The sequence below is a fragment of the Hyperoodon ampullatus genome (assembly GCF_949752795.1).
Source record: "Hyperoodon ampullatus genome assembly, chromosome: 1".
In the NCBI taxonomy this organism is placed as follows: domain Eukaryota; kingdom Metazoa; phylum Chordata; class Mammalia; order Artiodactyla; family Ziphiidae; genus Hyperoodon; species Hyperoodon ampullatus.
Window position 1 is genome coordinate 108,493,771 of NC_136914.1, and position 24,563 is coordinate 108,518,333.

General features: G+C 36.0%; 1 protein-coding gene across 3 annotated transcripts in view; it reads left to right on the plus strand.

The window, feature by feature from the left end:
* Window positions 1–24,563, plus strand: part of JMJD1C (jumonji domain containing 1C) — a gene marked incomplete at its 5' end in the record, with an annotated part of 271,806 nt that overhangs the window by 49,260 nt on the left and 197,983 nt on the right. Inside the window, one exon of one of the 3 annotated variants that reach the window (XM_079717100.1) lies at window positions 505–552. The exons of the other annotated variants lie outside the window; for them this stretch is intronic. Coding sequence (XP_079573226.1) covers window positions 505–552 — 48 coding nt within the window. The remainder of the gene's footprint in view (window positions 1–504; window positions 553–24,563) is intronic. 3 annotated transcript variants of the gene reach the window in all.

The window sequence follows — 24,563 nt, forward strand, 5'->3', positions numbered from 1 at the left end:
GATCTTATATTTTTAAATTTTATTCCTAAAAATATTTTCAGAATCTTTCTATGCAATATTTTAATAAACATCTAGTGTTATACTAGCCTACCTAAAAAGAAGAAGTTTACTGATAAAAAGTTGAGGATCACTTATAGCGAAAAAAAAATATGCTCCAGGAGTAACCTTTTTATTTTTTTAGTGCGTACAAACCATCTTCAAACGATAGTTTTTGTACTTTGGATACAGATTGACATTAATGGATTGTCAAAAGCGTTTTAAACTCAAAGGGTACATGCTTTTTTGATACATAATTCTCTTAAATTTTTTTCTTTTCAGTATCAGTGCATTTTAGAAATTGCTTTCTTATGATGTTTTACAGATTATACACATTAGAGGTGCATGCCTAATACAGGCTCTGTAGACAAAAACTAATTTAAAAAGTGGCTAGGTATTCTCTTACTGTCTTCTTTACTCATTTCAACTTCATTTACTTTTTAACTATGTTTCTTCTACCTTTTCCAGTTTTCTACTCAATTCTCCTTGGTGGAGAAGATGGATGCAAAAGAGAAGGTGTGAGTAGTTCTTTATTCTCTCTGCATCTGTTAACATTACATCATCTTTTCCATGCAATATTCTTGTTTCTTCCTAGTTCATCCTCTTACTTTTATGCAGCCAATGGACCTGTTTGGTTTTCCTTTGTTTTATTTATAAAATTTAACTTATTCTAACTTATATTATTATTATAAAGTTTATGATATTAATTTATAAACACTCTTAGTTACATTTCCCTCCTTCCATTATTTATATATGTCCTTCTAAAATCTGGCATCTGAAAACTATATGTAGTCATACTGTTTCACTCACTCATCACCTTCATTAATTCAATCCACTGAAATTATTTAAGTTCCTAAAATGTATCAGGCCCTGAGAAATAAAATATTGGTAAGTTACTACTTTTACTAGTAGAGTTCGTATTTTCATAGGGAATATCTTCTACCGTTTCTCATTAGAATTATCCACATCTGTATAATTAAAAACTAACTTTTGCTCTTTGGTCTCTCATCCACATTGTTGAATAATACTTACTTTTGGAGCTGTATGGTACTATAATAGTAGACTCAAGTTTGAGTTCTGGCTCTGCCAAATGCTGACTGTGTAATGTTGGATAACTCACTTAATCTTTCTGGGTCTTAGTTTTTTTTTTTTTTTTTTTGTGGTATGCGGGCCTCTCATTGTTGTGGCCTCTCCCGTTGCAGAGCACAGGCTCTGGACGCACAGGCTCAGTGGCCATGGCTCACGGGCCCAGCTGCTCCGTGGCATGTGGGATCCTCCCGGACCGGGGCATGAGATCCGTGTCCCCTGCATCGGCAGGTGGACTCTCAACCACTGCGCCACCAGGGAAGCCCCATCTTTCTGGGTCTTAGAGTTCTCACTTGTAAAATGTACCTAATATCTACTTGATAGGGTTGAACTGAGAGAATTTAGATGTTAAAAGTTAATTGAGAAAATGTAGATACATATATAAACTTCTTAAGTTTAAAAAGCTTTATGATGGTATTATTTTTATAAGGATTGCTATCTAGATATTTATTGCAATCCTTTTGAAATATGATTGTAAATCTCCTTGGGAGCAAGAATTATGTTGTACCGATCCTTATCCATTGCAACTGGTAAATAGCAATGACTTACAGTTTCAAATTGGATTGCCTAAATTTGTTGGTTATTTCTTTTCACCCATTTCATTGTTGATATTTCTTTTTATCCATATATACTGCCTCTGTGTCACTTTAAAATTTAATGTTAAGAAAAAATTCTCCATATGGCCAATTTCTGTTATATACTTATAAGTATTATTACTTCTGTTTATTCTCCTTCCCAAATTGCCATGTTATCACGCTTACGTTTGTGGATTTCTGGATATCTGGCATCTCTGCTGCTCAGTAATCCTTCTTCTTTACCTGTTTTTGAAAGATAAATAGACACGTTGCTGTGTTCCAATAACAAATTCCTTTCTTTTCATATGGAGAGATCATTTTAAAATTTTATGTTAAAATATTAAATAAACGTTAAAAGTTAATGTGTTTAACCACTGGATTATAAAAAAGCCAAGGTTAAAAATATTAGTGTGTCTGTGTCCTCCCCTCCCCCTTCTCACTCTCTTGTTTTTGAATGAGATTGGCCAATTTCTCTGATGGTTCTTTTTAAAATTAAATTCACTGTTTTTCTCAATAACTTCATTTTACATATCCTTTCTCTTTCTGATATTTCAGTGCAGTGCAATCGTGATCATGGTGACAAATCTCTAGCCAAACATTTTCTTTTTAGTCTTTATGAAGTACATCATACTTTAAGGTCAAGGACAAAAAGAAGAAGCCAACATGTGTCAGTTACTTTGTTGAATTCTTTTCTTACATTATCACGTTTAGTCCTTAAAACAGCCATCTAAAGTATTCATTATTACCTCTGTTTTGCTAATTTGAAAACTGAGGCTCAAAGAAATTTTACCATTCAAGGTCTCAGTGTTCTTGCTGCCAAAGAATATACTCTCTGTGCTATAATATATGACCTGAAAAGTAATGATGCAGAACATTGAACATCATTCCGTATCTTCCATGGAATCACTTACATAAATTCATCATCCAAATTAAAGTTCTTCGGTATCTTTCTTAGATTATAAATAATAATTCTCAGTTCTCTTTATTCATCGTTGGTCTTGCTACATTATACTTACCTAGAATGTACGTTGGATGCATATTTCTGAACTTTTAAAAAGTTCATACAGCTTGGATAGGTAATGTACATTTGGAAGTAGTAGGACAACTTGTATTACCCTGGGCCAATCTGTTGGGTTTCCTCGTGACACTTGTATTTCCAGCTCTTTGACATTTGACTTGTTTTCTTAAAGAGTTAAAGCATGGCTCCAGAGATTAGTCTGTCCATCTCCCTTTCTCTTGACATTTCTTTAGGTTTCAGACATTGTATTTCATTCCTGTTTTTATTTTATTTTATTTTTTATTTTTTTATTTTATTTTATTTTTTTTTGCTGTACGCAGGCCTCTCACTGTTGTGGCCTCTCCCGTTGTGGAGCACAGGCTCCAGACGCGCAGGCTCAGTGGCCATGGCTCACAGGCCCAGCCGCTCCGCGGCATGTGGGATCTTCCCAGACTGGGGCACGAACCCGCATCCCCTGCATTGGCAGGCAGACTCCCAACCACTGCGCCACCAGGGAAGCCCCATTCCTGTTTTTAATCATTGCAATAAAACTTTATCTTCTGCTTCTTTTCTACCATGAGATCAGAATGAGCCTGGTATGTTTTAGGAACAGGAAGAAAATCATAGTACCAATCTGTAGAGTAAGGTACTAGTAGTTGTAGCAGGTTGAGAAGAGTGCAGAAACTAGATCTTTAGGGTTTTTGTCAACTAGCATAAGTTTAGACTTTATTCTTGTCTCACGAGAAGCTAATAGAGGGCTTTAAAGTAAGGGGAATATTTGCTATCTTTTTTGAGGTTTTAATATCTTATTCTAGAACAAATGAAAAACCCTAAAGTATACCCATTAAGCTGCTAAAATGTAAATTGAGTGATGAGATGACTACAGAAGTCTAATTTATAGTGTGGTCACTGTGTGATTATAGGTACAGAGATTCTTCCCAGCTTACAACTGGGGCTCTTGGAAGCTATTTCATACTTTGGAGCAACATGACGGGGAATTAAGCCCTGAAATCTTGGAGTTATCATGTCTACTTTTTCCATCCTGATGGGAATAGGTAATTAAGGTATTCCTAAAAACATTATTTTCAGATGAGTTTTATACATTCAGTCATGATGTTATTCATTTGCTCAATACAAAGGAATAAACTATTTTTTAAAGACAGGAGGGAAGGAAAATATATTTTAAAAAGAATGTAAAAAGTGTTTTTTGTAAATCTACCCAATTATTTTGTTCTCATTGTTTATTTTAGATGCTTCCTGGTGGTCTAGTGGTTAGGATTTGATGCTCTTATTGTTTATTTTAGTGGTAATCCATTACTAGGTTTTTAATTAAGGATTCTAGGTTTTTGTAGTATATTAAAATCAATTGGTTTTATTTTCATTTGTTTCTTGAGAGACTGTCCATCTATTTGTAGATGTTATTGTTAGGAGGACGATAGCCTTTTCTCTGTTGGGGAGGGGGGAAGAAGCTAATTTTAGAGGATAGTACTTTTTTTTTCCTAATATTTATGTATGTATTTATTTATTTTGCCTGCTCCGGGTCTTAGCTGCGGCACGCCGGTCTTCGTTGTGGCATGTACGCTCTTTTAGTTGTGGCATACAAACTTCTTAGTTGCATCCTGCACGTGGGATCTAGTTCCCGGACCTGGGATTGAACCCCGGCCCCCTGCATTGGGAGCGCAAAGTCCTACCCACTGTACCATCAGGGAAGTCACAGAGGATAGTACTTTTATATTGTCTTCTGTTTTTGTTGTTGTGATGGTGGTTTTACCTGAGTAAGTAAATTATTTGAATTTACTACTTAAAAAAAAAGGATTATGTAAATATGTGAATATATAGAGTATGTCATGATAGATTTTCTCATTAGTAACTTCGAATATTATTTCTTCTTCCAGAAATTTGCAGATCGTAAGCAACCTATAAACCTTAGAGATTTAATACATTACTCTATTCTCACTTCTGTAGAAGTGAGTTCTACAGATTGAATTTCTAAACCCTACTATACTAGAGAGGTTTAGCTTTTTTTACTTGGAATCTTCCTCAGCCACTATAAGTCTGTGTTTTAGAATTTAAAAGTTTCATCTAATAAAAAATAATCCTTAGTCTCCTGTAATAATTCTTATTTTAATCATCAGAGTATTCAGTGATGTGAACTCTGCTTGTTAGGCGCAGCATATTTGTTTTGTTTTCTAAAAGGTGCATTAAATTTAGAAGATTGACTTATAACTTAAATTCCATTTGTTGATGAATTGTTTTCATAACTAATATATCTATGTTAAAAAGCATATTAAATGAAAAGTTTTAGTATCAATTATCAGAGTTTTCACTGTGTACCTAAATGTATTTATGATTTATGGCCCTATGATCATGTAGCATCATTATCTATTTTAAGAATGAAGCTTGCTTCTGATGTTTTTACATTTAATATAATGGATTTAGAAATATCCTGTAAATATGTAGAAAGTTGTTTGCTGTAAGAAATTTCCCAATTTAACTTTTAGATAAGTTCATTTATTGAAATCTTGAAGCTAAGGAAAAACAGGAAAATTTGATAACAAAAGGATATATTTTTCCAAGATAAAGAAGTATGTTTACATAATGTTGAATATTATAAAAATATTTTATTCATTATTACTACCAATTTTCCAAACTTGAAAATACTCTACATCTTGACTTAATAAAATTTACATCATCGCTGCTTTTTTTTTTTTTTTTTTTTTTTTTTTGCAGTACGCGGGCCTCTCACTGTTGTGGCCTCTCCCGCTGCGGAGCACAGGCTTTGGACGCGCAGGCTCAGTGGCCATGGCCCACGGGCCTAGCCGCTCCACAGCATGTGGGATCTTCCCAGACCGGGGCACGAACCCGTGTCCCCTGCATCAGCAGGCGGACTCTCAACCACTGCGCCACCAGGGAAGCCCCATCGATGCATTTTTTAAAAAATAAGTGAATGATATTTATTTATGGCTGAGTTGGGTCTTCATTGCTGCGCAGGGGCTTTCTCTAGTTGCGGTGAGCAGGGGCTACTCTTGGTTGCGGTTCATGGGCTTCACGGTGCTGTGGCTTCTCTTGTTGCAGAGCATGGGCTCTAGGCGCGCGGGCTTCAGTAGTTGTGGTGCACAGACTTGGTTGCGCTGCGGCATGTGGAATCTTCCCAGACCAGAGATCGAACCCATGTGCCCTGCATTGGCAGGCAGATTCTTAACCACTGTGCCACCAGGGAAGTCCCCATCAGTGCATTTTTAATGGTTACTTTACAAAATGTTCTTGTGTTACATACACAGTATTGTTACATAAGGGAGACAGATTACATAGAAATCCTTGTTTTGATCACTTGTATTTATATTTCATTGGGCAAGTTACTTAATTCTCTAACACTGCTTCCTCAATTAGAATAAGTTTAACAGTATTTACATAACTTATAGTGATGTGCTAATGATGAAATGAGAGAATTCATGAAACAGTCAGCACTGATTTTGGGAAATAGTAGGAACTCCACACTGGTTTTGTTTTGTTTTGTTTTGTTTAAGACAATATGACATTTGTTTTAATGCCTCCGTTCTGATAAATGTTGACTAGGCTGATTTTTTAAAAAATCTTTTCATTTTGGCAGACTTTCATAACATCCTTTTCACATCCCTCCCACTCATACCACTATATAGTAATTTAAGCCATTCTTAGCTATGCTGTCTCAACGTGCATTTAGCCAGTAAGAGTAGGAAATGGTTTAAAGGAAGGATAACTTAGATGAAGGGTAAGATAAGAATAATTACTTAAAGGTAATTTTCTTCCATTAACTTTTTTTAAATTAATTTTTATTGAAGTATAGTTGCTTTATAGTGTTGTATTAGTTTCTTGCTGTACAGCAAAGTGAATCAGTCATACGTATACATATATCTACTCTTTTTAAAATTTCCTTCCCATTTAGGTCATACCTGTTTTATACGTAGTAGTGTATATATGTCAGCCCCAATCTCCCAATTCATCCCACCCCGCCTTCCCTCTTCCATTAACTTTTTTATTTTTAAAAAACCTTCAGTGTTATTTTAAAAGTGGTATTTATGTTCATTCTTGGAAAATTTAGGAAACATACATCAGTGCACCACTGTTGGATAATTTTCATTAGCATTTTTGCAAATTGCTTTTCTAGCTTTACATATTTTATAGTGCAATTGTAGTATAATAGAACAACAATGAAAAGTTGTAGGCCCTGGGTTGGGGGTTGATCGATTGGTCCAGCTTGAATATGTCAGAGTTAGCTGGAAATGTAGGAGGTAGTGTTCCAGGAGTGAAGTGTTTGAAATCGAGGATATGGAGAAAGTATATAACCAGGGAGAGGGGAGGGGCGTGGTTGAGGTAGGATGGATGATCAAGGAGGGAGTATGGTCTGTGCAGTGGGGAATAGAGAGAGACCTAGTCCAACTCTAAGCCCAGTAGTACAAGGAATCTGGGAAGGAAAACAGTCATAATTGGAGAGGTTACCAGCAAAAAACAGTGTTTTTGAAGAAGAGCCATACTTCATTTAGAGGAACAGGGCAAAGGATACAAAATTCAGAGAAGAGGTTGACGATATGCTGGATTTTTGCTGGTATTATTCCAGAGATCATTGTGGTAGGTTTTCAGGAGTTATGTTTTAGAATGCTGTAGGGCAGAATTAATGTTCAAGAGTAACCAAGGAAGGCTCCCCTGGTGGCACATTGGTTAAGAATCCTCCTGCCAATGCAAGGGACACGGGGTTCGAGCCCTGGTCTGGGAAGATCCCACATGCTGCAGAGCAACTAAGCCCGTGCACCACAACTACTGAGCCTGCGTTCTAGAACCCACGAGCCACAACTACTGAGCCCACGTGCTGCAGCTACTAAAGCCGTGTGCCTAGAGCCCATGCTCTGCAAGAAGAGAAGCCACAGCAATGAGAAGCCTGCTCATCACAACAAAGAGTATCCCCCGCTAGCCACAACTAGAGAAAGCCTGCGTGCGACAATGAAGACCCAATGCAGCCAAAAATAAAAATAAACAATTAAATAATTTAAAAAAAAAGAATAACCAAGTAAAGTATTTTGTGTTCATATTTTCCTTTGCTAGAATTGGAGCTCTCTTTTTATATTGGCATTATTTCAGAGATACTTGTAACTGGTGGTGCTACATTTCAGTCTCAGCAATAGGAGATGATGCAACAAAGGATTTTATGTTTTGACAAAAGAAGGAGTGGCAAGAAAGTTTTTGGATGGGGATTGGGAGCTGGGGAGAGACCCTGTGTATTGAATAGCTAAAATAGTTCAGTGGATAGGCAGTTTTTTGTTGTTTTTTTTGTGTGTGTGTGGTACGCGGGCCTCTCACTGTTGTGGCCTCTCCCGTTGCGGAGCACAGGCTCCGGACGCACAGGCTCAGCGGCCATGGCTCACGGGCCCAGCTGCTCCGCGGCATGTGGGATCTTCCCGGACCCGGGCACGAACCCGTGTCCCCTGCATCGGCAGGCGGACTCTCAACCACTGTGCCACCAGGGAAGCCCTGGATAGGCAGTTTTAATTAAAAAGTTAACAATGCAGGTTCATACAAATCTCCCTGCTAAGAATGGTATCAGTATGAAGTATAATAGAAGGCATCCTAGACGCTTCATCAGTGTTTCTATTTTCAGTTTTAGTCACAACCCTTAGTATGTGAAGAACCTTTGGATACCTCTGTGATAATAGTTTTGTCATATGTTAAAATAATATTCATCTTTTTTTCTTCATGGGATTATAGTGAAAGTAGAATGACACAATGTATTTGAAGACTTCTGTTGTATCGCAGTTACATGTAATAGGCACTTGTAGAGTTTCCACTGAGTGTAAAACACAATGAATCAGTAAATAATGATTCAGCCACTATCTATAATCAAAAGATCAATAATAAAATTTCTAATTTTGTCTAAAAGGTTTACCTTGAAGCTTCATTACTTTGACGACTAAAGTAAATGTTGGGTTAACTTTTGAAAACAGTCTGGCCTAAATATTTTTTCTTACTGTATATTAATTTTTTAGTAGGATTATTGAAATATTTTTATGCAGTAATATTTACCTATTTTAAGTATACATTTTAACATAACTGTTCCCTCATGTCCCTTTGCCTTAAGTCCCCACTCCTGACCCCTGATCTCTCTTCTGTCAAAATAGTTTTGACTTCCCTAGAATTTAACATAAACAGACTCACACAATATATAGACTTTTGCGTCTGCCTTCTTTTTTTAGCTTTTTTCCCCCCTTTATTTTGTTCATCCATTGACCATGTTATAGACACATATTTAAGTTGATTCTGCTTTTTGACATTTATGGATAATGCTTTTCTGGACATGTGGATACAAATCTTTGTGTTGAGTATCTTTAGTAGATGCCTTGGAGTAGAATTGCTGGTGTGTATGGCAATTATGTAACATAATTATATAATTATTTTAATAGCCAAATTTTGGGGCATAGCACCTGGGGAATTAGATTGCTTACTTACGTTTGTGTTTGAGCAGACAAAATCTTCTATTGAAGATTTTGGTTGTGCCCCTTAATCTACTTCCTTGATGGTCATTTATTCAAACACATGCTGTGGTTAAAGAGGAGCTCAATCCTACCTTCTTCTTGAAAGATTTTTAAATTTTAGCTATGCTCTCACATAAAGTATCTCCTCTCCAGGTTGCAGCAAAGCTCCCCAGTCTTTATCAAAAGACAACTGCAGTAAAAATTAGGGTAGATTGCTTAGTATACTTCATCTTCCAGATAGTCTAAACCTGCACTGTTCAGTAAGGTAGCCCTAGCCGCATGTGACTATACAATGTAGCTTGTGTGAACTGAGATCTGATGTAAGTGTAAAATACACACAAACATTGAGGACTTAGTATAAATAAGCCTAAAATATTGCATGAATTGTTTTTGTTGATTGCACATTAAATGATATTTTCATATATATATATTTGAAAATATATTTGTAGAATTCACCTGTTTTTCTTCACTTTGTAAATGTGTCTAACAAAATTTAAAATTATAGTTGGATCACATTTGTAGTTCATGTTGATTCTCTAGAATAGCATAGCTCTAAACTTACCTTCAGATGAATCTACAGATTAATTATTTATACTCCGTTGTTTTAGCCTGTCATAGAAAGTGATACTAAAGTGTACATAGGCCACTTGTAGGACTCCAAATTAAATGACTGCATTTATTGTATCAGTGGTAACAATGCAATTATGGACATGTTTTTTTTGTTTGTTTTTTTTGTTTTTTTCTGTACGCGGGCCTCTCACCGTTGCGGCCTCTCCCATTGTGGAGCACAGGCTCCAGACGCGCAGGCTCAGCGGCCATGGCCCACGGGCCTAGCCGCTCCGCGGCATGTGAGATCTTCCCGGACCGGGGCACGAACCCGTGTCCCCTGCATTGGCAGGCGGACTCTCAACCACTGCGCCACCAGGGAAGCCCTATGGACATGTTTTTATATCACATAGTGAATACTGGCTTATTTAACTCATTATGTTTTGCTTGGCTCCTAGAAAGCTTTAGCTCCTCTGACAACCATAAATGCCATTAGGTAACCAACATTTGTGTACTCAGTCATACCTCTGGATTTATTGTGAAACACGTACAATCTAGAATATGTACAGATATCCTCATATCTTATAGTCTAAGAAAATATATAATTTCTCTTTCATTTTGAATGCAGTTCAGTTTGATGTATCTTTTGGGGACCATATTTTTTTTTCTATGTAGCACATGTTTGGGAACCTTTCCCTATAGAGAAAATAAGTAATTGTGGGAAAAGTTTATAGGATAGCCTGCCATATTCTCACATAATATGGGAATTACTTATTTTTTTAACAGAATAGACTTGGTTGATCGTGTCACATATGAAATCCATAATTACAGAAACCATTATATTTATTAATTTATTTTTTGATCGTATATTACATATCCTTTCATTTATAACTCCTCACATGATAGCTTACTATCATTTTGAAAATATATTAGTAAAATTCATGTTTCTCTTCAGTTTTAAAATTCAGCTAACAGACATTTAAAAATTATTAAGGATTTTGTAGTTTTTAAGAAAAAGATTTAAAAAGAAAACTGCATCAATTGAAATTAATTAAAATCTTTAGATTTATTTATAAATAAGTTTCATTAAAATGCTAAGTGAAGTGAACACATATAAATCATTTTTAAATGTTTGAGTCATAATTTAGTGTTTTAGTGTGCAACCAAATAATTCTGGATACAAAGACTGTTAAAGGTAACCCTGTCACTCTGAAAATGAAGGAAAAGATACATTGTACTACAGAATGAGGTAGAGCTGGTCTGTCTAATATGGTAGCCACCAACTACATGTGGCTGTTGAGCCCTTGAAATGTGGCTAGTCCCAGTTGAAATGTGCTATAAATATAATATACAAACTAGATTTTAAAGACTTAGTATGAGTAAAAGAATGTAAAAATCACAACTTAAAATATTGCTTACTTGTTGAAATTATAACCTTTAGATATATTAGCTTAAAATGTATTTTAAAATTTCACCTGTCTTGTTTTTCCTTTTTTTATGTGGCTACTAGAAAGTTTAAATTTTCATTAGTTAAAATACAATTCTAAAAAATACTCAAGCAATGCAAAAGAAGGCAGAGAAAGAGGAACAGAACAAAAAACAGAGGTGACAAACAGAAAACTAGTAGTGAATTGATAGATTCAACCATATTAATAAGTACAATAAATACTAATGACTTAAACAGTCCAATTAAAAGACAGAGAATGTCAGAATGGATAAAACAGAAGTAAGATCCAAGCATATACGGTCCACCAGAAATTGACTTTAGATACAAAGACACAGATAGGTTGAAAGTAATGAACAGAAAAAGATAAACCATGTGTAGAGTAGCCATATGAGAGTTGATGTGGCTAAGGTACTCCTCAAGAAAGTATTAATAATCAGAAAAAAAGTGGGACAGTTCTGACATAACAGTGACAAATATATGTGTACCTAATAACATAGCTTGAAAATACATAAGCAGAATTTTACAGAATGACAGAGATTTTGTCTAGAAAATTTCACAGTCATAGTTGGAGATTTTAACACCCGTCCTTCAGCAGTTGGTAGAACAACTACATAAAAAGCTAGCAAAGACATTAAAGATCCGAAAAGCTATCAATCACCTTGATTTAATTAATACATATTGGAACACCTAAATAAATTTAAAAGTATGGATATAATACAAGAGTATATTCTTGGAACGTAGTGGAATTAAATTAGAAATCAATAACAGTATGATGTCTGGGGAAAACACCTCAAATGTTTAATATTAAACAATACACTTCTGGAAAATTGGTAGGTCAGAGAAGAAATCACAAGGGAAATTAGAAGTCATTTTGAACCGAATGATAATGAAAATATAGCACATCAGAATGTTAGTGCCTGAGAATGAATGTTGGTTTAGAGAGAAATTTATAAGTTTAAATACTTACATAAGAAAAGAAGGAAAGTAAAATCAGTGACCTAAGATTCCACCTTAAGAGAGAAAAAGAAGAGCAAATAAAACCCAAACTAAGAACAAGACAGGAAATAAAGATAAGAGTAGATCATTAAAATAGAAAATAAAAGGGAAAAAGTGAATAAACTGAGAATTTCTACCCTATCAGATTGTGCTTCATTCCCTTCTCTTCCCATATTGACAACATATCCATTTGGTGAACTTGTGGAGGAGTATGCACTCTCAGACATTGTCTATTGGAATACAAAATGATGCAACCTCCTATACTAGGGAATTTAGAAATTTCTAGCTGAATTCATATTCATTTACTCTTTTTTTTTTTAGAAGATGTTGGGGGTAGGAGTTTATTTATTAATTTATTTTTGCTGTGTTGGGTCTTCGTTTCTGTGCGAGGGCTTTCTCTACTTGTGGCAAGTGGGGCCACTCTTCATTGTGGTGCGCGGGCCTCTCACTATCGCGGCCTCTCTTGTTGCGGAGCAGACGCGCAGGCTCAGTAGTTATGGCTCACGGGCCCAGTTGCTCTGCGGCGTGTGGGATCCTCCCAGACCAGGGCTCGAACCCGTGTCCCCTGCATTAGCAGGCAGATTCTCAACCACTGCGCCACCAGGGAAGCCCCTCATTTACTCTTTGATCCAGTAAATCTTATTTCTAGGAATATATCCCAAACATAGATTGGCATAAATACAAAAGGACATGTGCACAAGGCTGCAGTCATAGCAGCCCCATTTATAATAACAAAAGACTGAAATAACCCATCAATAGGGTTGTGACTGAGTAAAACGTTCATCTACCCAATGAAATATTTTATAGGTATACAAGCAAATAAGCAATATCTTCTGTGACATGATGGCCAGTATACATATTATGAAATAAAAATAATAAGATAGAGAAAAATTCATAAAGTATGTTATTTAACTAAATATATATATAGTATATGTGCATTTCTGTTTGATTTTTTTTAACCTAGGGATTAACCAAAAACTAATCCATCATAGGGAACAAGGATGGAAGGAATAGCTAGAGTTCTGTGAATATATATATATTTTTAGGTATGACTTTGAAACCATGTAAATGTTTTATGTAATTTTAAAACAAGTTTGAATCATTAAAAAATAAAGATCCTAAAAGTGAAAGCAAAATGAAGCAAAGAAGCATAAGTGGTATAATCATAGGAAGGAATTATTTTAAGTGACTTTATAACACAGCAACTTGATTGTACATGCCTAATAGGTTATACCCTAAGGACAAAAGAGCAACATAAAAACAATGTTTTCATTAATCACAGTGTTGGTATTCTTATTCCTAGATTGTTGTATATGTATTGTGCAACAAAGTAAATGGATTTGTGTTGGTGTCATTGTTTAACAGGTTCTTCAATATGGGAGAAATGAGATAGGAATATAAGATTGATGCTGTTTTAAAAAAAAATGTAGAATTTTATTTGGAAGTATCAAGACATACTAACTCTGACCAGTATATCTGACCAGCTCAGGAGTAATGAGCACTCCTAGAACCCAGATTGTTGTCTCTGAATGCTATTTCTTATTGAGAAGTATATATAGATATATGGTTGATTTCAGGTCTGAGGCAGGAGTTGGACAAGATGACCCTGGGGTATTTTGTTATTCTGGAAGCAAGGAAGCTATCAAAGACTACTAAGGTCATGTCTAGAAGACTCAGAAACTAATTGAAGAGGCTCTCACTGGCCAAAGATGGGAAATTTGAAAGCAATAGGAATAAAAACTACAGTGATTTGAAGCATTACTACATTTATTTAAATCCAAGAGGTTTTTTTTTTTTTTTTTTTTTTTTTTTTGCGGTATGTGGGCCTCTCACTGTTGTGGCCTCTTCCGTTGCGGAGCACAGGCTCCGGATGCGCAGGCTCAGCGGCCACGGCTCACGGGCCTAGCCGCTCCGCAGCATGTGGGGTCTTCCCGGACCGGGGCACGAACCCATGTCCCCTGCATCGGCAGGCAGACTCTCAACCACTGCGCCACCAGGGAAGCCCCAAGAGTTTTTAATAATGATCCCTCCCCTAAAAACCTCTCATTATTTACCATTCTGGGATGTTAGGATACTAACTCATTACAGTCTGTTTTCCATGGCCTTCCATATCTCTGAGTTCTGTATCCGTGGAGTCAACCAACCATGAATTGAAGATACTTGGGGGGAAGGGGGTGGATTTTAGAAAGTGAAACTTGAAATTGCCCAGCACTGAAAACTATTTACATAGCGTTTACATTGTATGTACAGTTATTTACATGGCATTTACAATGTATTAGGTATTATACATAATCTAAAAATGATTTAACATACATGGGGGGGGCATAGGTTATACACAAATACTGCGCCATTTTAAATAAAGGACTTAAACATCGTGGATTTTGGTGTCCATGAGTGCGAGTTGCGGGGGGTGGGTGGTGGTCCTGGAACCAGTCCCCTGCAGATATTGTGAGGGGCAACTGTATTTGAAAAACTCATAAAAATCGAGCATTTACTTTTCCTTTCCTAAACAAACTACCTCTTGGATACTGAAGATTTGATGAGGGGAATTTTCACTTAATTAGACATATTCCAGATAGTAAATGAAGGAATGGTAAAATTTGTGTATCACTATTATGCAACTGTCAGTGAAGTAGTGGATTTAGGCAATATTTGTCATTGGCTGCTATTACCACAGAAAGATATATGGTAATACATATATGCGTCAATGAAGAACACGGTACAGTGTGTGAGGTTGTCTTCTCTATCAGTTCAGAATTTAAGACTCTAGATTCAACAATTACAGAAAATACAGGGACAGAGGAACATGTTTAAAAATGCCATAGAAGTGTATAATCAGCAAAATACAGGTAACTGAAGACTGGAACGAATGACTTGACGTCTTTAACAAGAAAGTTGCAGGAGGAAAAGAGATGGTAGAACCTATATAAATAAAAAGATGTAAGAATCATGTCAAGCAGTTGCAATTTGTGGAAGTTATTTGGGTCTTAATTTGAACAAACTGAAAAGGAAAAAAAAAAGACTATCCTGGGAAACTTGAATGATGACTGATAATGAATAATTTTGCAGAATTAACAATGTTTTTTTTAGTATAAAGAAGATTGGCCATGAGGTGAAAATTGTTGAAGCTAGATGATGGACACATGGGAATCCATTGTTATTTCTCTATATAATGAAAAGTTAAGGGCTTCCCTGGTGGCGCAGTGGTTGAGAATCTGCCTGCTAATGCAGGGGACACAGGTTCGAGCCCTGGTCTGGGGAGATCCCACATGCGTGGAGCAACTAGGCCCGTGAGCCACAACTACTGAGCCTGTGCGTCTGGAGCCTGTGCTCCGCAACAAGAGAGGCCGCTATAGTGAGAGGCCCACGCACCGTGATGAAGAGTGGCCCCCGCTTGCCACAACTAGAGAAAGCCCTCGCACAGAAACGAAGACCCAACACAGCCAACAATAAATAAATAAACAAATGAGGGGTTTTAAAAAAAAAAAGTTAAAACTAAAATAGAACAATTAGATTTTTCAAGATATCTTTTCTTGTATCCAAAATCTGTCAGTAATCTAATCTAGCATACTAAATAGTTGAAGAATTATTTATGAATTTAAGTGTTTGTGTCTTTCACTCTCTTGTGGTGGAGAACCATAGATTAAAAGATGAGATCAGTTAAATAGTGGTGATTTTCATTTGAAGGGCTCTGTGGATATTTATTAAATTCAAGCATTATAGTTGACCTAATCAGAATTAAGAGAGCAAAACCATTTTTGTTGATAGGGTTTGATAGAAGGAAAAATTCATTCCGTGAGTTTGATTGTTGAAAAAATGCGTAATTTAAATCCAGTCTTGTAAAATCTTTCTTCAGCTGAAAAAAACGGAAATACAGTTAAGTGTACCATCTGTTGGTTTCCTTTTTTTGGCTGAACAAAAGGAAAGTCCTTAGGTGTAGCACAAGGCATACCTAATAACTCTGTGCTCCAGTGACCCCTTGTGCCTATGATGAAAAGGTATCATTAGTTTCTCTTTAAAAAATTGGGGTATCCCCTTCTATGAGCTCCTGGAAACGAAACATTTGCAAGTTTATAAATAAGTTCCATATCTTAAAATTTCTGGGACCTGACATTCTTGTCCTTTTCATTTTAGGGCATGCTCTTCTCTTTCAGCTGAAGTTGCTACATTACCAGTTATATGGCATTTGGGGAGTGTGTGTGTGTGTTAATTTCAGGTTGTTAGTGTTTGCATAGCTCTTTCCTCACCCTCACTTCTACTTCCACATTTGCCTTTTCAAAGCAAAAAATGGGAAGTGTGGAGTTGGGCATGTCAGAGGACTTACATTCTTTCTTTCTGTTTCTCAAGGAAAAAAGATCCTGGGATCAACCCATACCATGATAATGTACAATTGCAGAAATTTCTGGCCCATCAGAATATATGATTGCCATCCCATTATTTTATTCTTTACCCCAAAAGGCATATGAAGCTTTATAGTAGAATACCAATAAGTATAATACTATTACATCATTCCTTTGGGAGAAGGCAGTGGCATAGTTTTCCATCATGCTCATTCCTCCTTCTTTACCTTTTCATTTAAATTTTCTACTTATTTTTTTTATTTTAATTAGAGTAAAATTTACTTCTTTTGGTGAACAGTTCTTTGAGTTAGGACAATGGCATTGTAGGGTAACCTTTACCACAATCAATATGTAGAACAGTTGAATCAGTCTCCCATAGAATTTTCTTTTGTTACCATTCCTTTGTAGTCAAACCTTCAAATCCTCCACCCCCTTTAACCCTGGACAATTAATAATCAATTCTCAGTCCTTGTTTTGTCTTTTCCCGAATGTCATGTGTATAGAACCATATAATAGATAACCTTTTGAGTCAGGCTTCTTTCAGTTATCCTAATGCATTTGAGATTTATCCATATTGTTGCATGTATCAGTAGTTTCTTCCTCTTTATTGCTGAGAAATATTTCATTATATGGATATACCATAGTTTGTTCATCCATTCCCTGTTTGTGTTGTTTGTAGCTTTTGTCTATTAAAAGTAAAACTGCTCTAAACATTCATACACAGGCTTTTGTATAAGTACAAGTTTTATTTCACAAGGCTGAAATTTTAGCCATACTGTTAGGTATGCAGTAATATTGTGCTTTTTATTTGCGTTTCTCCAATGACTAATGATTTTGAGTATCTTTTCATTAGCTTATTTGCCACCTGTATATCTTCTTCAGTGAAGTATCTGTTCAAATCTTTTCCTATGTTTTTCGATTGCTTTGTTTTCATTCTGCTGAATTTTGGCAGTTCTTTATACATCCTGGATACAAGTCTTTTGTCAGATAAACAATTTATAAATGTTTTTGTCCTGTCTGTGGCTTTTCATTTTCTTAACATTGTCTTTCCCAGAGCAAAAACTTTAAATTTTGATGACATCTAAGTAATTACATTTTTTTCTTTTATGTTTTGTGCTTTTGAAGTCATTTCTAAGAATTATTTGCCACAAAGACTTTTTTCCAAAAAGTTTTAGGTTTTACGTTTAACTTTATAACCTGTTTTGGCCTACGTTTTGTATATGGTGTGAAGTATGGATTGAAGGGTTTTGGGGGGTTTTGTTTTGTTTAGTTTGCATGGGGGTGTCCAGTTATCCCAGCATCATTTGTTGAAAAGGTTATCTCCTTTGAATTGCATTTATACATTTGTCAAAAATCAGTTGTCAGTTCTATATGGATCTGTTTCTGGACTTTATTCTCTTACAATCATTTGTGTGTCTTTTGTCACTACCACACTGTCGATTAATGTAGCTTTGTAGTGCGTCTTGAAACCAATTAGTGTGAGTCATCCAACTTTTTTCTTCTTTCTTGAAGTTGTTTGGTCTATTTTATAACTTTTTGCCTCTCATATAAATTTAAGAGTCTGCAAAAATCCTGCTGGGATTTTTATTGGAATTGCATTGAGTTTATAGATCAATTGGGGGGAAATTTTACTTCTTTTTAAGAATATTGAGTCTTTAAAGTAACAAACACAGTGTATCTGTCCTTTTATTTAGACCTTCATTTTTTAAAATGCGAGTTTTGTAATTTTCTCATACACATCCTAAACGTATTTTGATCAATTTCTGCTACTTTTTATTATCTTAAGATACTGCTAACTGCTTTGATGCGAATCAGGAGTGTATGGCGTTATATATTCTCTTCCCGCCCAAGACTCCAGAAACCAAGGTGCCTCTCTCAGGTTTCTGGGCTCTGGTGCTTAGTCTCAGCTTCAGTCAGAGATCAGTCTCTGTCAAACTGGATTGCTGGCCCACCATGATAGAAAGAGTCCATTATTTATTTATGGTTGAATTCTGTTAGGGATAAAGGTATATTTTGTCAGAATGCACATACAGTCTCAAAGGTGCAAGTTATTTGTTTTTTTTGAGAGGAGGGATATTCCTCATGTTTATTTTCTCATAAATTTAAAAATTCATACTTTTATCTGCCAGATGGAGCTATCCTTTATAGTTGAAGTAAGGTAAAGTCTTAATGGTAACTATGTGCTTTTTAGACATGACTCAGCAAATTCATAATAAAACCTGTTGCTAGCCACAGTATCCTTGAGGCAGAAAGAAAAGTACAATCATAAATTTATTGCTAGGGCTTCCCTGGTGGCACAGTGCTTGAGAGTCCGCCTGCCGATGCAGGGGACACGGGTTCATGCCCCGATCTGGGAAGATCCCACATGCCGCGGAGCTGCTGGGCCCGTGAGCCATGGCCGCTGGGCCTGCGCGTCCGGAGCCTGTGCTCCGCAGCGGGAGAGGCCACAACAGTGAGAAGCCTGCGTACGGCCAAAAAAAAAAAAAAAAATTTATTGCTAAAAAATTAATTGGGGGGGCCTCCAAAAGTACAACAAATTGGCTTTACATTTTTTACATAGATCCACTAATAGATTTTCTAGCCCTATGAGGTAGATGGCCTAAAACTAGGTTCCTGGAAATAAGCAAAGGTATATTCCATATTTTGATCATTGCTTGGTAGGCTATCCTCTTTATGTTTACAGAAAACACCACACAGGGCTCTCTATTCTTGAAAATACATGAAAGATAATTTGGCAGCCCAGGAAATTTAAATGGTTTCAGACTCAATTTAAGATCAAAGGGTCTGAGGCCAAGGAAGTCCAGATGATCTCCACAAAGTAAGTGTCAAGGATCTGTGGTGATAATTGTGTCTTGGAATACAGCATATATGGGTGAGACACCTAATAATAATTGTGCAATGACCCTTTGTAATGACACCTGCTATCCTTTAATACAGGTATCAGCCAAGTATATGATAGGGATGAAACATAATGAGGTCATTCTCCTATGCCTAGAGTAATTCTTGTATCTAAAATGTTTGGCAAGGATAGTAAGCCCTAGTTTTCAATTCAAAAAATAAAAATAGGGGCTTCCCTGGTGGTGCAGTGGTTGGGAGTCCGCCTGCTGATGCGGGGGACGCGGGTTCGTGCCCCGGTCCGGGAGGATCCTGCATGCCGCAGAGCGGCTGGGCCCGTGCGTCTGGAGCCTGTGCTCCGCAGTGGGAGGGGCCGCAGCGGTGAGAGGCCCGCGTACTGCAAAAATAAATAAATAAATAAAAATAAAACAATAAAAATAAAAAGACTTGGAATCTTACGGTTTTCTTTCTGCAATAGAAAAAATAAATATCTACCTCAAAATGAGTGCACAATTTTAGTATGAGTGTACTTATTCTGATAGTGAATATTCTGATACCATTATTTAAGAATTCTGTTAGTTTTAGTTATAATTTCAGATGACTTAACTGCTTAAGGTGCTGTTGATGTCTCAAAAGTTAGGTGGCTGAAATTTCTTTCCCCAGTGCTCTTTATAACACTCTTTACTGGCACTGTCTTGAGACCTTAGGTTGGTAGGAAAAGTCTTGTATAATTGTCCAAATACAAATTCTGATATTGAATACTGTGTTAGTTAACTGGAAGTGTAGAAGTATTAAAGAAGGACTGATTAACTTTAAGTAATACACTAGTAGTGAATTTTGACAGTGACTAAAGACAGTTGTTTCATTCTGATGGTCTAACTTTTTTTTTTTAATCATTGAGTAATGTTCTATTGTATGGATGTACCACAACTTGTTTATCTGTTCACCTATTGAAAGACATTTTGGTTACTTCCAAATTTTGGCAATTATGCATAAAGCTGGTGTATGAATGTTATAGAATATGTGTTAAATACATTAGCCATTTGCATGAGAGTTTTCTAAAATACATTTCTGCATCATCTTAGATGATTCTGGATATAAATTTAGACTTTTTCTGCATCACTCATTAAACAGATATTTATTACAAACTAGTAGTAGAGGGGACAAACATTAAATATACACAGACATTTCATTTGTGTCACATGATACAAAGTATATGGTGCTATGAAAGTAAATGATAGAGGGTTTTTAAAAAATGTTTTGCGTATATTTTTCAATTAAATGCCCATTTAATATAAATTATACTACAGTGATACTATTTTCTGACCAATTTTGAGTCCTAGGGTAAAAGATTTTCTAAAGTCTTCATGAAACTTTTTTATAGTTTTTAGAATGCTATGGAATCATGTCTTCAGAGGCTCTCTCCCTGTTTTGCTTTTATAATCTACTTTAGACTTGGAAACTAGATAATGTAGTTTATTATTATTATTATCTTTATACTAGTGTCAGTAAGGTCTGACACAAGACGAGAGAGTTTACCTTTGGGTAAAGTGCATTTGCCTGTAGGGAATGGAATTTGTAACATCTTTCTTGGCTCGTTAGGAGCCTTTTAGCTCGTGTTTTAGTTCTGTTGTATTTTAGATGGATAGCAGTGCTATTGTCCTACATAAAAATAATATATTTAGAGCACAGTACATTTTTGCTCAGATATATTTGTTTCTGCCTTTCAAGGTACACTTTCCTCTATTACTTAGTTTTCTTCATTGATAAAATAAGTAGCATGTTTCTCGATCCCAATTAATTAAATATTTTATTAACATACATATGAACAGTTAGATCGAGAAACAGAAGTGTATTTTAATTTTATGACTCACTTACCAATGCCCCAGTGCTGAGTTCTTTATAAATAGTATAAAGAAAGGACATTCACCACTGCTTTACATTGTTATAGCAAGTCTTTATTTCTATGGTAACTTTCTTAAAAATCTTTTTCAGAAGGTAAATGGAGGAAATTAACAGTACAAAAAAAAAAAAAGTAAAAGCAGAAGTAGTTTTCAGTACTGTGAAAATAAGGAATAAAAGTACTTGATTTTTTAATTCAAAGTATCAAAGAAATATATTTTACCTCTGGCCAACTCTTTGAGAAGTTACTTAACTGGAAAACCAAATCTGAAAAGAAGAGTATCAGTGATGATTTTGAGCTGCCTCAGCTACTGCCTATTACACTGTCTTCTGGAGCCCAGTTAAAGAAAGACCACATGGTTATAGACAAGAACATAGTATAGTCTCTGTTATAGATAGGGGGAGGAAAGACCCAGTTTTTTATTAAGTTCTTTTACAAGAAGGAAGGAACAAAGCATCTTGTAGCTGCAAGAGAAAGCTATGAAAGGGGTCACTGGATTTGGAGTTGGTAGCAGTAATAGCGGCAGAAAAGTTTTGAGAATGGCTTGCCAGTTGGGTGATTGAAAGTAGAAGACTGCTAGCATAAATTTTCAAAACTGTGGAGCTCTAGGACTGAGCTTAAGAGGCTAATAATCAATTGCTAAGGAAAAAAAAATCAAAAGCTAACATACTTACTAGACGATTGATACTCATGTTGTGTTGTAAGATTTCCAACCTACTTTTAAAAGTACTCCTAGAATTGGAATGATATATTATGGGAGCTTCTGCATTTGACCTCTTTCCTATAAAAACATTAATAGTTAATACAATTTCTAATCATGTCTCAAAAGACCAAAACCAGAATTTAAGTCTTCTCTAAACAAATTATGTTGGGGATTTATTAACAAGCATTTGTAGTATTCAGGACTTTGCATTTAACTTAGGTTTTTCTTTGTTATATATTTAGTTGCTCTCCCTCTCCTTTAAACTCTTTTTTTTTTTTTTTTTTTTTTTTTTGTGTGTGGTATGCGGGCCTCTCACTGTTGTGGCCTCTCCCGTTGCGGAGCACAGGCTCCGGACGCGCAGGCTCAGCGGCCATGGCTCACGGGCCCAGCCGCTCCACGGCATATGGGATCCTCCCAGACTGGGGCACGAACCCGTATCCCCTGCATCGGCAGGCGGACTCTCAACCACTGCGCCACCAGGGAGGCCCTAAACTCTTGAGTTACCTCCTAATGCCTTCAGTTTTGTAAACTATTCCCAGGAATCCCTTTTAACCCATAGAAGAGCTCTCTTCATTAATTCATTCCTGTGCTTTAAAAGCATCCCCAGAGTTTGTGCTCCTGGAAAGCTTTTTCCTCCTTGTTTGGTAAAGCTCCTTCTCTCTCTTCCTCATCATCTTTTATATTGTCTAGAAACTACTGTGGTCTCTAAAATGCCTCCTTATGCTAAAAAAGAGCTGAACTGATGGTTTTTGTCCTTTTTAGCCGTTTTCAGTTGTGTATCATTTGAATAATTGTCCAAAAGTCATAAATTGCTTAACTTCTCTTTGCCTTAGTTTTCTCTTTTGTAAAACCTTACCCAACACATTGTAAGCCCTCAAATTTTAGCTGCTGCTATCATTACTAATGTTATAGACTTGGTGTTTGTGTCCCCCCAAATTCATATGTCCTAACTCCCAATGTGAAGGTATTTGGAGGTGGGGTCTTTGGGAGATAATTAGGGTTAGGTGAAGTCATGAGGCTGGGACTCTCATGGTTGGATTAGTGCCCTGATAAGAAGAGACCATCTGTGCTCCCACAAAGAAGAGGTCATGTGAGCACACAGTGAGAAGGCAGCTTGTCTACAACCAAGGAGAGAGTCCTCCTCATAAACAGACGTTGCTCTATTCAGTCTTCCAGCCTCTGGAACTGTGAGAAAATAAGTTTTTGTTGTTTATGGTATTTTGTTAAGGCAGCACAAGCAGACTAAGACAGTCATCATCATCAATGATATTATGTTAAATACTATGCATAATTTATCCAAAAGATAGTAGTATATATACTGAATTATATAATGTAATAAGGAACTTTGAAGATGATGGGAATATAATTCTTTTTCATTAGATGTAAAGAAGGTAATTGTAACTTAAGCATCTTTGAATAGTTTGCATTTCTTGATGCATCTTGTTGTTCACCAAGTAGTAAGACTATTAGGTAAGTAATTCATAGAGAAGAGGAGTAGGCAATATAGATATTGAAAGCACGCTTAGTCTCTTTTATTAAACAATATAGATACTGAAAGCAAGCTTGGTCTCTTTTATTTTACTATTTGCTATCTTTGTTTGACCCTTTTTCTCATTTTGCCCCCTAGGGCTCTAACTTGCAGACTCATTGTGGAAAATCTTAGGGCCATTTTAAGTGTGTGGTTCTTCTACCTTTACGCCACAAAGGAGTCAGCTACCCAGACATCCCTCTCTATTCAAGTGATTTATCACTTGCTGTGTGCATCACCTTGTAGGGACTATGCTGCTGTGTAACTGTGAAGCCTCTTAGAAGCTATTTTATTGTTTTCATTGACTCCATCATTTACTAGGTGTTTGACCTTAGGCAACTAATTTCTCTGTATCTCAGTTTCTGCTTTTGAAAAAGTTGATCCTAATAGTGCCTACTTACAGGGTATATGTAATGATTAAATGGCTTAATATATGGACATAGCAGGCACTATTGAAGTGTTAGCTGTTTTTGTTGTTACTGGTATTGCTTTTATTTCCATTATCAATAATACTGGTTAACTCTGATAGAGGTTTGAATGCCCCTTGAGAAATGAATGATTATCTGTGATCCCCAGACTATTTTAGAATTTTTAGAACCTAGATTTGTATATCACAATGTGTATTGTAATTTTACTTGTGATTGTCATTACAGTAATATACTGTTTTGGTGTGAATATGTATTGGACTCCTCTGTAGAATTGTCCTTATGACTTTTAGTTCACCATAGCAAATTTAATATAACTACACAGAATATAATACTTGTTTATTAAAATGTTGGATTTTATCATACCTACTAGGATGGCTGTAATAAGAAAAAGAGGAAATAGCAGAAGCCACTTAACATTGTTTCAAAATGCTTATACCTTGGATTATGTCAGACTATTTCTCAGGTTTAATTCTAAATTTACAGTTCATTATTTTCTAAGATCAACCTATTTCTTTAAAGTAATTCTTAGATTTATTGATTATTGCTCAACATACCCTTTGTTTAAGCTTGGACTAGTTCATGAGTGCCTATTAATTTTGACCCTTTTTAATGTTAATAAAAGTGTAAACTTTTGAAGTAA